General features: G+C 34.1%; 1 protein-coding gene across 1 annotated transcript in view; it reads right to left on the bottom strand.

Moving 5' to 3' along the window:
* hk2 (hexokinase 2) overlaps window positions 1–12,498 on the bottom strand; it is a 140,685-nt gene extending 128,187 nt beyond the window's left edge. Inside the window, 1 exon segment of the mRNA NM_213066.1 lies at window positions 12,338–12,498. Within this exon segment, the coding sequence (NP_998231.1) occupies window positions 12,338–12,400 (63 nt within the window). The 5' untranslated portion in view covers window positions 12,401–12,498.
* Between the last annotated feature and the right edge of the window lie 380 nt (window positions 12,499–12,878).

Raw genomic sequence — 12,878 nt, 5'->3', positions numbered from 1 at the left:
TGAGAGTTCAGAAAATATTATTTGCGGAGTCAATGAAAAGTTGAACTCTAATCTAAAAGTGTGACATTTTTTGGGGAAGTGTTTTTTTAAGGTCTGTGATTGTAAGATTACAAGCCATATTAAATCACGTTGGCACAAGAAACTAAAAAGTTAGCCACTTAAACAAGTTAATTGTAATTATTTATATAATGAAGATAGTTATATAATTTGATTATTCTGTAAAGTGCTGTAAATGACTTTGGCTGTTTGTTCAAACTACTTATTTAAACAACACAATTCTAAAGTTTTTTTTTTTTTTTGGCACTGCTTAATTGTTTCATGCTTAATCCACTTAAACAATTAGTTTAAAACAATTAAGTTAACTTTACCTGTTAGCCAGCAATCACTTATGGGCATTCACACCAACCTAACTTTAAACAGTAACTGTCCTTGACCCCATTGAGCTACAAACAAACATTAGGTATCATTGGAAAGAAGACACTATAGTCCATCTAGAAACTTTTGTGCTAAAATAGATAAAAAGTTATACATTATAAAGTAATGAGAAAAAAAAATGTGTACTGTGTTCAATATTTGTTTTTCCATATACAAACACATAAAATCAGTCATGTAATAACCTAGTGAAAATATGCCCTGAAATCCAATTGTATTAGGGGTTTTATTTCCACGTCCTGATGCTGGCTAAGAGTTTAATCAATTTTTGTTGTGACAACATGAAGGAATTGTTTGAAACCTAGCTTTTATTTTTATTTACAGTGATTACATTTTTATGAAATGACTATGATTGTCCATTAAGGTCATCAGTTCACCGACACTGGAGCATTTTTGTAATCCCTTTAGTAATCAGTTCAAGCCCCGGCTGGGTCAGTTGGCGTTTCTGTGTGGAGTTTGCATGTTGTCCCTGTGTGCAACCCCTGATGAATAGAGTAAGCTGAAGGTAAACAAATAAAAGTCTGATTTGTTTTATTTCAGCTAGAATAAAAGCAGTTTTAAGATTTTTAAAAACCATTTTAAGGTCAATATTATAGTCCCCTTAACATTTTTTCCAATTGTCTACAGAACGAATCAATGTTATACAGTAACTTGCCCAATTCTGCTATTTTTTCTTTAAATTGCACTTTAAGCTCAATAGTAGTATCTTGAAAAATATCTAGTAAAATATTATGTACAGTCATCATGGCAAAGATAATAGAAACCAGTTATTTGAAATCAGTTATTTAAAATGATTGTTTAGAAATGAGTTAGGGAAAAAAATCTCTCTGTAAACAGAAATTGGAGAAACAAAATATACAGGGGGCTAATAATTCTGACTTCAGTTGTATTTACTGAGGCACAGTTTCAAAAGAAAGACAGCATTCACACAGCCACACTTTTCTATCACAGCAGGAGAAATCGCCTGTCTTGGTAAATAAGAACTAGAGCGAGATGTAAAACTCACACGGCTGCTACGAATATGACATTTGACACCACAGGGGGATAAAATAGTCACACTGCTGCCCGACAGAAGAAACGGGTGGCCAAGGTCACAGGGTAAACGAATCAATCTACAGTATGTTCACTAATGCACAGGGTTCAAGAGGGATAAAGACTACACCTAAAATGAACGTTACAGATCACAAAGAACATGAGCATCAGACATATCTTTCTTTTCACTGGAAACACAAGTATACAATCAGCCCAGACTCACTGGAAATGGGTGCCTTAGCCTACATTTTTGCAAAACGTAAAATACGTTGCTCCGGGTACGTTTCGTAACATGTTTCAGATGACAAATACACTAGAGGGGGCAGTCTAAATTTTCGTGAATTGGAAATACATTACTTGATATACGTTTTAGATACATGTCCTCCCTGTACACGTCCACAAAAAGGCAGAGCTTGTCGTATAGTTAACCTATCAAACCACTGACCCAAATAAACACTTCCCTAAATCCAACCCATAGCATTTCCAAAAGCAAACAAAGAGAAAACTGCACTGCAACCACGCAGATTTACCTTAATTTTACATTGCTTTTATCTCTTTTAAGGAGCTGTGCTTCACTGAACTCAAATCTGAGTGCTCTGCACGATAAGTACAACATCCTACAAGGTAAGCTACAGAGTAAACTGACGACACCCAAAAAGTAATCCATATGAAGACAAATAGTTGACGCAAATGTATTCCATTACAAATTGTTTAACAGTTTTGTGGTATTTACTCGATGTTCTGCTGAGAACTGCATGAAAGTAATGCTTTGTCAATAAAATGTCCCTTAAATATCATTAATGTGAAAAGAAAAGTTGTTGGCATTATTCTAGAAACAGCACTTAAATTTATATTTAAGCACTTTTTTTATATAGATTGACTAGGCTGAAGCATGTATTGGAAATGAGACTGCTGCATAAAATGCATGCATTCTGAATAATAAAAACATGACTTAAATCAGTCAGATGCTGTATAGTATTAATGACTCTGGAGGCTCTATTGTGTAAACATAAAAATCGCTTTTAATAACGCAAGATTAAATAACACTGTTATACGTCACAACCATTTCAGCAAAAGGAAATGCATAAGAGAAAGAGGTATGAACCGTCTTGTTTGTCTATTTATTCATTCCTTCATTGATTTATATGTACTATTTATTGTATATACATATATGGAGTCCAATTGGTTGAAATCCAAACTGGTCTCCTTGAACTTAAACTCAAGGTCCAGCACTAAATAAATACCTGACTTAATGACTAAACAGTAAGTCCTAAATGTCAGGTACTTACTGTATGTATCTGTATACAGTGCTATAATAAATAAGTATATAATTTTCATCTTAAAACAGAGATGGTTTAATAATTACTGCTTTATACTTCAGGAGCAATAAACGTAATTAGAATTATCACATTTTCTTTAATCGACTAACATTTTCTTGTTTAATACAAAGCTTTGATTTGGGATTCATTTGCATTATCCCTCAAAATGTTCACAGAAGTGTCTGAGGCATTTATATTTGCTTAATGTTTAATCTTTAACATACTTTTATTAATTAAATAATATCCATGATTCAAAACGGGGGGAAAAAACTTTCTTTGACTTTTAAAAAAATGTTTCTGGTAAAAAAAAAAAAAAATTAAATTAAATGAAATTAAACAACTTGAACCTCACATTTCTGGTGATATATATCTGAATATATACACACACACAAACACACACACACAGACACACACACACACTCAAGTTATTTATTTTATTGTTTGCTATCCAAATTATTAGAAACCTGGAATGACATGAATATATGAAGTTGGGAAAAAAACTGACATTGAGATAATTTGTTTTGATGTAATATAGCAATATGAATGCAAATCTCTCTCCACTGGATGATCAATATCGACTGAGATGAAGAACACTTTCTCTATGTAATGCATCTGCATAAAGTATAATAAATTAAAAGCACAAATAAATAAATGAACAGTGCTTTATGGTTTTCTGAGGAGTCTAACAGTGTTCATGACAAATATTGCACAATCAAATGTAAAATATAACAGTCGTTGTATAAATAACTAATTATATTTAATAATACCCTTATCTTTTTAATTTTTAAGATGTGGCTATTATATATTATATTATTATAAGATCATTAATTCACTCATTCATTCATTAATTCATTTTCTTTTCTGCTTAGTCCCTTTATTAATCAGGGGTCACCACAGTGGAATGAACCACCAACTTATCCAGCATATGTTTTACACACGGATACCCTTCCAGACGCAACCCAACATTGGGAAACACCCATACATTCTTGCATTCACACACATACAATACGACCAATTTAGCTTATTCAATTCACCTATAGCGCATTTATTTTATTGTTATATTATTTTATTTTTAATAATAATTAATAAATAATCATTTTTAAATGTACATCTTACGTTTAAAAAAATTGACTTAAACTATGGCTTAAAACTATTAATTAAATGAATAATCTGGGATGCCTAAGCAATGTAAGTTACTTGCTTCGCCACAGTATTTATTTATTTATTTTGTCAATGCAGCTCTCTTTAATAAAGTTACATTTAAAAAGTCAAATAATCTGTACATCTCTTTGTATCCACTTCATGGTTTTTTCTTTTTTTTTTGTCTTTTGTGCAGTTTGTCCTGCAAATTTTTATTTTAGTTTTTTCTTCCCCTGTTATTTGTAAAAAAAAATATTAAAAAAAAACATTTATTTCTTCCATCATCACTGTTACGTCACAAAATGCCTGACTCCAGACTGTTTAATTATTGTATTTGACCCTATATTAAAATGCCTTGGAATGTTTAGGTCTTAGGGTGGGACTTGGGTTAAAACAAAACAAAACAAATGTAAAGAAGGAATCTGTAACATTTATTTCAGCATTGTATGAAATTTTTATTTTACTTCAATAAAAAAAACTATAAAAATAAACAAATAACTAATTTTAAAACATACTCTAAATATAGTGTTCTGTAGAATAAAGAAACATAGAATGACATAAAACTTAATGTATGATTATAATATTATATATATATTCCAAGAAATATCCATTTATTTATTTGTTTGTTTGTTTGTTTGAGACTGATTGATTGCAAAATATAGGCTAATTTTTATTTTCAACAAAGTCAAAAAGTCCAAAAAAAACTCCCCTAGTTAATTCACCCTAATTATGCATAATTGGTTGGAAACAATGTTCAATTCTGGCCCTGCAATAAAAATATTTTTAATAAGTAATTATTTCAATTAAATTTATTTCAATCGGACTGTGACCAGTCCCTCGGCACGGAGCGCAACACATTTTAATTACACGCCAATTTCAACACCAATGTCATGGTTCACCTGTGTTTGACCTTGGCGTGTGCAAAGATAAACAGCACTTCACTAAGCTTCACAATGTATTGACATGATAACAGTGCAGAAGAAAAGAGGACCCTTAAGAGGAAGGAAACTCTTTTCATTTGCACAAGACATTACAGAACTCTTGAACTCAAGACAAGTGTGTACTATAACGTCCGGACACTAGGAAGGTCAGAGCGTGAGCGCTGATGGATATTAAAGGAATCCGAATGGAATTTTGACTCCCTTCATGTGCAGACAGCTCCACAAACACAATACAGACAAGATGTTGCAACAAATCCACACAAAGCTGCTCATATTAGACAATAGTTAAGTCTTTTAAAGCTCAGCAGTAGAGAAGAAGCTTTGCCGTAACTCCCACCTTAGCCTCAGAAAGAATTTAGCCATTTAAATCACACTTAATATCATTTAACATTTACTTTTCTTTGTCAGCATGTTATGACACTGTTATTTTTGATGAAACCACCAGTGCAAAATGATAGAAATTTCGAACATTTTGTAATCTGGGAGGTCTATTAAGCAATGGTGCACATTACTTGCTCCACCACAGTGTTTTATTTTTATGTCCATATAGATATTAAATTAATTTGTATTGTAAATAAATACTGTATTCTGTAGAAGAAAAAAAGGGGAAATATGCAAGCAATTTTCGGATCAACTTTCTGTTTAAAAATGTCATTTGGATTGATGAGTTTCTTTAATGCATTCCCTTGGCTTTTTTTCCAGGGAAGTATTATACGGAGTCATTTTAAAACTAATGTTTAACATTTATAATATTTTGGAACAGTAAACATGTCAGGCTAAATTAATTATTGACTTCTGCTGTCGTTATGTCAAAAATTTTCTTCTTTTTTTTTTTACAATTTAAAATGGCATCTTTGGATATCTTTTCTGCTGGAGATAATGTTGTCCTAAAAAAAGTACATAAAAAAATTTGTACACATACCCTAGAATCAGTATTGCAGAAAATTTTGAGGGTTTTAAAACCTTGATTTACCAAACCGCGGTATACCTTGAAAACGGTTCTCATCCCATCTGTGGCAAGGCAAAAATATGAACAATTTGATTTTAAAGAGCGCCATCTGAATAATTTCACTATGAATAACTTGCGAACGTGTGACTCCGGTATATTACTTCCAACTGTCATGTGCATGGAGCATCCGTTGTGCGACCCCCTTAAGGATGGAGTCTGCTTTAGCTTTGTGGATGAGGGACTGCAGGTAAAAGAACATTACGCTAAATGCCAGCATTATCCACACTAAAGCTAAAAAGCTTTAAAAACCTTTTGCTGACAACGATGAATGTTTGCACAGGACAACAAGTTTTGATCTTTGGTTTCATTCTATAATAATGGACTTATTTTGAAGTTCTGAATTGCCTGTCTGAGAAAAGCATATAAAGTGTGTATTGAGGAGCTTTACAGCTTTAAGACATCTATAGTAATCATAAAAAATTAAGTTGACAACTTTACAGATGTTGTCGGAATACGCCCCCTTGTGGCAGTCGCACAGAATGTTCAGTGTTGTGCACCATGGGAGAGAAGCAGTTCAAGCATTGGCCAAAATAAAGGAATGAAAAAACAAGAAAGTGTGGTCCATTGTAATTATCAGGAACTCAAAAATTAAAGGTGTTAAACTTTAAATTATAAAATGTTTTTTTATTCAATTTAATTAAGATTAAAATGAACTCAGCTTACCTTCTAAAATTACTTCTGAAGTGTGTGCAGACAAAGTAATATAATTTCCACTAAATGAACTTCACATTTAACTTCTTCACACACAGAGAAACTAGACTCTTGCATATATGGGTCCGAGTTATAAAAGAAGATTTAGCTTGTGTCATTTTATTGAACCAAATTGAAAGCTACAGATATTTTCTTTTTACACATTTACATAACTGATCTATGATATTTATTTTAATGAATCAATGTTAAAATTAAACTGGCTTAATTTATATTAACTTGTCATGTTTTTGATTTACTAAACGTATTTGTACCCATTTAAAATGTAATTTGGTTTGAGTTTTTTTATGCATTATGCGAGTATTATCAAAGGAGTGGTTTTTAAACTTACTGTATATTTAATCCTTAAAATGTCACAATCCTACAAAGTGAGACAACTTACAATACAATTTGGGGAGGGGGGGGTAAACTTCAACATAAAACAATCTACATTTATATATATAATTATAAATAACTAAAAAAATGGGGGAACAATTAAAGGGTTAAAATGTAAATTAGATTATGCTTCTTTTTTATTAATTTTGATTTAGATTGAAATGAACTCACAGCTTACCTTCTAAAATTACTTCTGAAGTGTGTGTGAAGTAATATAATTTCCACTAAATGAACTCCATTACATTGCAGAGAAACTAGCCTCTTTCATAGGGCCCTAGTCATAAAAGCAGATTTAACGAATGTCATTTTATTGAACCAAACTAAAAGCACAGATATTTTCTTTTTACATATTTACATAACTGATCCATCTTGACATTTTTTTTAATTTTCTAAATGTATTTGTATCCATTTAAATGCAACTTGGTTTATTGGGCTTATGTAATCCCTTGGCCGCATTTATTGGTAAATATTATACCGGAGTCATTTTATAACTTATGTTGACCCTTTAATTGTCACCATCTTAAAAGTGGGACAACTTTAGATTCATATAATTATCAAGAATTCAAAAATGGGGTCACAATTAGGGGGTTACAACTTAAATTATATAGTGCTTTTTATTCATTTTGATTTAAATTGAAATTAACTCAAAGCTTACCTTCTAAAATTACTTCTGAAGGGTGTGCAGAGTAATACAATTTCCACTAAATGAACTTCATTAGATTGAAGAAAAATTGAACTCTTGAATATATAGGACCCTAGTCATAAAAGAAGATTTAGCTGGTGTCATTTTATTGAACCAAATTGATATTTTTATATTTAAATGTAATATCCAATAAGTTTATTTTAAGGATTTGATGTTAAAATTAAACTGGTTTAATTTCAATTGAGGCACAGTGGTTAGCACTGTCGCCTCACAGCAAGAAGGTCGCTGGTTCAAGTCCCGGCTGGGTCAGTTGGCATTTCTGTGTTGAGTTTGCATGTTCTCACCATGTTTTTGTGGGTTTCCTTCTTGTGTTCCAGTTTCCCCCACAGTCCAAGTCCATGCGATATAGGTGAATTGGCCGTAGAGTATGTGTGTGAATGAGTGTGTATGGATGTTTCCCAATACTGGGTTGCAGCTGAAAGAGCATACGCTGCGTAAAACATATCCTGGAATAAATGGTGGTTCATTCCGCTGTGGCGACTCCTAATAAATAAAGGGACTAAGCAGAAGGAAAATTAATTAATTAATTTCAACTGACTTGACAGGTTTTTTTTGATTTAATAAATGTATTTTTACTATTAAACATTCAGTCTGGAGCAAAAACATGGAAAAAAAATCAAATAAAGAGAATCCATGCAAATAAAAACAAAACAGAATCTATCAAACTTGACAGGCCCCTATTCTGTCATATTAGAACAACACTAAATTGACATTAAAAACATGATTCCAGAATGTCCTATTCTACATGATGTAAATTGATGCTATTCATAAACTGATAACATTCATTTTGACAATTGATAATTTAAATAGTACAAAAGTTTCACAAGCTGAAGATAAAAGCTACATCGAAGACTGGACTCTTGCATATTTAGGGCCCTAGTCAAAAGAAGATTTAAAAGGTGTAAGTTTATTGAACTAAATTAAGACACAGATATTACTTTACACATTTACATAACTGATATGTCATGTTTCTTTTTAATAAATTAACGTTTGAATTAAACTGGTTTATTTTTAGGCTTTTATTTCAATTAACTTGACATGTTTTTGATTTACTAAATAGATTTGTATCATTAAATTTTAGTTAAAAAAATAGAAAACAAAAAAAATGTATATATAAAAAAAAAAAGGAATCCATTTGAATAAAAATAAAACAGAAATTTCACAGGTCGCTATACTGATGTGTACAATGAGCAGTGGTGTAAAGTAGCAAATTACAAACACTCCAGTTACTGTAATGGAGTAGTTTTTCTCAGGAATTGTAATTTGCCAAGTAGTTTAAAAATGGGTTTTTACTTTCCTTTGATTACATTTTTAGTGCTGTATCAGTACTTTTAGTGAATTATTTTCCCTCACTATCTTCCTACTGAAAGAAGAAGGGACTTGAGCTGCACGATTAATCGGAAAAATATCATGATCTTGATTCGACCCCCTAGACGATCTTTATCCAGCATTTATACAATTCAGGAGAGAAGCAAAAGCATACATTCACATAAATTGTGAAGCAACATGTATACGTCCAAATGGTGTTGAAAGAGTCACAAACTGTATTTATAAGGTATAATTCACCCAAAAATGTCATTTCTGTCTTCATGTAATGATGTATTCGCTGCCGCGAAATCACACGTGACGTGAGCTGAGCTGACTGTGATTGGTTACCACAGAGAGAGCTGGCACGTACCTGTGAATGAAGTCTACTTTAGTGAACCTAACTTCTAGAGGCCATGAATAACAGGTAATAAAGCTGTAAATAGCTCTCAGTTTGTGGCACAGAGCGATCGTTTGGGAGCCACGAGGGAAGTATAAAACTGCACTTAGCAGTGAAAAGTAAACCGAAAGTGCGCACATTATTTGAATAATCATATCACATTATAGAGTTATGATTACGACAAGCATTTGTTTTGTTTTTCTTTCATCGTGAACACAGTGTTATGCATGAGAATAAATGATTAACAGTGTCAGTATAACAACTCTAGCCTATATAACTTTGAATATAATGCAAGAGAAAATCTGAAAATGACAAATATCTGATTTTAAGCTGAAAAAATGGTCTAATAATGCTGTTAATGACAAATGACAAGCATATGTCTCAAATATAATAATTCAACTTTAGAATTATGACTAGTATGTCATCAATTTACCGTGCAATAGTGGCCAGGACAAAAAAAAGTCTGTTCAAGTCCACCATTTAAAGTCTATTTAAAATTAAGCATTTTTACCAACAGTGGAGCTACATATAATATTATCATTATTATTACTATTATTATTGTTGTTGTACCATATTTTTGAAAAATAACAATAATAGCACCCTACTTATAGTAACCTTTATTTTATATCTACAGAATCGGGAGAAAATCCTGATCTTTATTTTAAGCAAAAAAAATAATAAATTGTAGTAAAAGAAAAAAAGAAAAATCACGATTCTCATTTTAGCCAGAATCGTGCAGCTCTAGGAAGGACTAAACAAACTAAGGCCATACTCACACTAGGTACAGTTGCCTCAAACCGGGCCAAAGCACGCTTGTCCCCCCTCCCGTCTTCCCCGACGGCCCGCGCTCACACCACAAACGGGCTTCGGCACGCTTACGTCATCACTGCTGGGCTGTTCAGTGAGAAGCGCTCTCTCACTCAGCAGCACAGTGGAGATTTCTCTGGTTATATCGTTTCAGTCGTTTGATATGCCGTCAAATATTTCGCCAAACAGTCCTTAGGGATGCGGTGACACGCAGTCAGATATTTCACCGAACAGATCAGCCACTTTTGGCGCTCATAAACAATCATAAAGCTCTCGTGCTGCAGGAATAAGGAGGTCTGCTGAAGGCGCGCAGCTGTCGTGCAGTGAGGGGTTTGCGTCTTTAATAAACTACGGCAGTTTGCGTTCACTAAACAGTAAGAATGATTAATAAATCCATATGAAACAGTCCCTTAAAAGTCACGTCTCGCTTTCAGTTTCGGGCTTCGGCGCGTTTTGCACTCACACACAAGCGTACCGCGCTAAAGCCCAAGTGAACCGCGCTCAGGCACACCTCTTCCAACCGGGCCAGGGCCGGCCAAGTGAACCGTGCTTGAGGCTGATTCAGCGCACTCACACTTCTCAAACGATCCGGGAAACGGGCCTGAGCACGGTACGGATGGCATAGTGTGAGTAGGCCCTAAGGAAGGAAGGAAGGAAGGAAGGGAGGAAGGAAAGAGGGGAGGAACGAATGAACAAAGCACTTAAAGAAAAAAAAATACAAACAAACGAGCGAGTGAGCCAACAAACAAGCCAGCGAACGAACGAGCAAACAAACAAGCAAACGAGAGTGAGGAGAGGAAGAAATTAATAAAGGAATGAAACAACAAACGAATGAAGAAAGGAAGAACAGAACTAACAAAGATTGGAAGGAACGAACACACGAATATAGGAATATCACTAAATGCACAACAGAATCGTACGTTTACACATCCCTGCACAAACTGCATGTTTGACAACTGACAATGACACTCCATTTGATTTTTGAAATGTGATGTCCTGTAATGTCCTATTCCAATTGATGTATACCATTCCTAATCTGTTTATTCATCTGACATCTGTTGATGATCTAAAACACAGTTGAAGTTGTAAAAACGAAGGATAAAAGCTGATGTGGCAAACAACTAACAACCGGTTCAGTTAAGTCAACACTGGTTTAACCAAACATAGGTGTATGTGTTGAATACTACCACTGTTCCAACTGTACTCATCTACTTTATGAACTCATATTAAGTTCAGGCACATTTTAAACTAAAAATGGATGCATGTGTAGGAGTGAAACACAAATATCCAAGCAAGCAAACATCCTGTAATTACCAGGTATGTCATGAGGCTGCTTCTGAAATGTTTGGAAGTCAGAAGTCGCAGATTAAGGACATTATCACTTCTTTTTTTTTAAGTGTGCCTATGTGTCAGAGGTCACAGGACTCACTGAAAGGATTTGTCACTGGAAATTACAGAAGTCGCGAGCAGAGGGAGTAAAGCACGTGACCAGCAGCAGGAGCGCGCATGGCTCATGTTACCTCAGCAACACTCGCTCAGTTCAGAGAAGAAGAAAAAAACACTTGCTCAGTTTAAGGTACGTCGTGGCAGGAAGCGCCACAAAACTCACCCGACAAGTTTATCCAATATCATTTTTGTGATTATCATCAACTTAAATACATTTTTTTATTTCACACTGACGGCTGCAGCATGTGTGGTTATGTGTCACACAATACAAACACATTTAAGCTCGAACATCATTCAAGGTTATTCCCAGCACTGCTCCCACACTACAGTACGCACTCGTCACTCAACATTGTTAAAACATGCGGAAACTTGCGATTTTACGGATGACGCACGAAACATGTGCTAATGACAACATACGCGATGTTATGGATTAATAACAGAAACTGAATATTACATAATATTTATCTAATAGTAGACTGCAAAGTCTTATCTGAAGAATACTAGTGTAGTATCATCTTGAGTCAAGTGATGAAACGCCGACCTCGCTGTCACACACACGTGTTAGTAGTTAAAATATGAAAATGTTTCGCAATAAAAACTAACAAACACATGTAACTTCCTGATAAAGATCTCCACTCATCCGCCAGCTTAATTAAGTCAATAAACCAAGAGATATATCGAAAAGCCGGCTTTTTAGCGCCAGCCGGCTACATTACTTACTTTCTGGACGTGGTCATGGTGAAGCTCAGTGAAGTAGTACGCTAGTAATTGAGTGGCGATCATCTTTCTTCTGTAAACTTTGGGTCTGTTTAAGTTCTTAAGCGGGTTGAATGGGATCTGAAGTGCTTGGAAGTCACTTAGGGCGCGTGCTCATGTTCTTCAAGTTTCTGAAACTCTTTCTTATCCGGGTTTTACGATGGTGATGCGAAGTGATGTCACTATTAATTCCACCCACTTCACTTTTGTAATTTGAGCAGCCTACGTCACTGAGATGCTTGCCGCTGATTGGCCTTGAAAAAGGTGTGCCGAACTTCAGCGACCCCATCCCAGAGTCTCCACCAAACCAAGACACTGAGGTTATATTAGCCTATTCCACTTTGTCAGGCAAGGGGTGGTTATTTTTTCTCAAGAAATTGAAATGTCTAATTTTCTATTTAATTATGAGATTTAAATACTGCATTTTAGTGACATTTTTTTGTCTGGGTTAGCTTGTTGCTTGGTCATCATAACCACACTTTGTGATGTACCAAAAACTGTTCCT

The sequence above is a fragment of the Danio rerio genome, chromosome 5, assembly GCF_049306965.1.
Source record: "Danio rerio strain Tuebingen ecotype United States chromosome 5, GRCz12tu, whole genome shotgun sequence".
Classification (NCBI taxonomy): Eukaryota; Metazoa; Chordata; class Actinopteri; order Cypriniformes; family Danionidae; genus Danio; species Danio rerio.
This window is presented reverse-complemented; position numbering and strand designations above follow the sequence as displayed.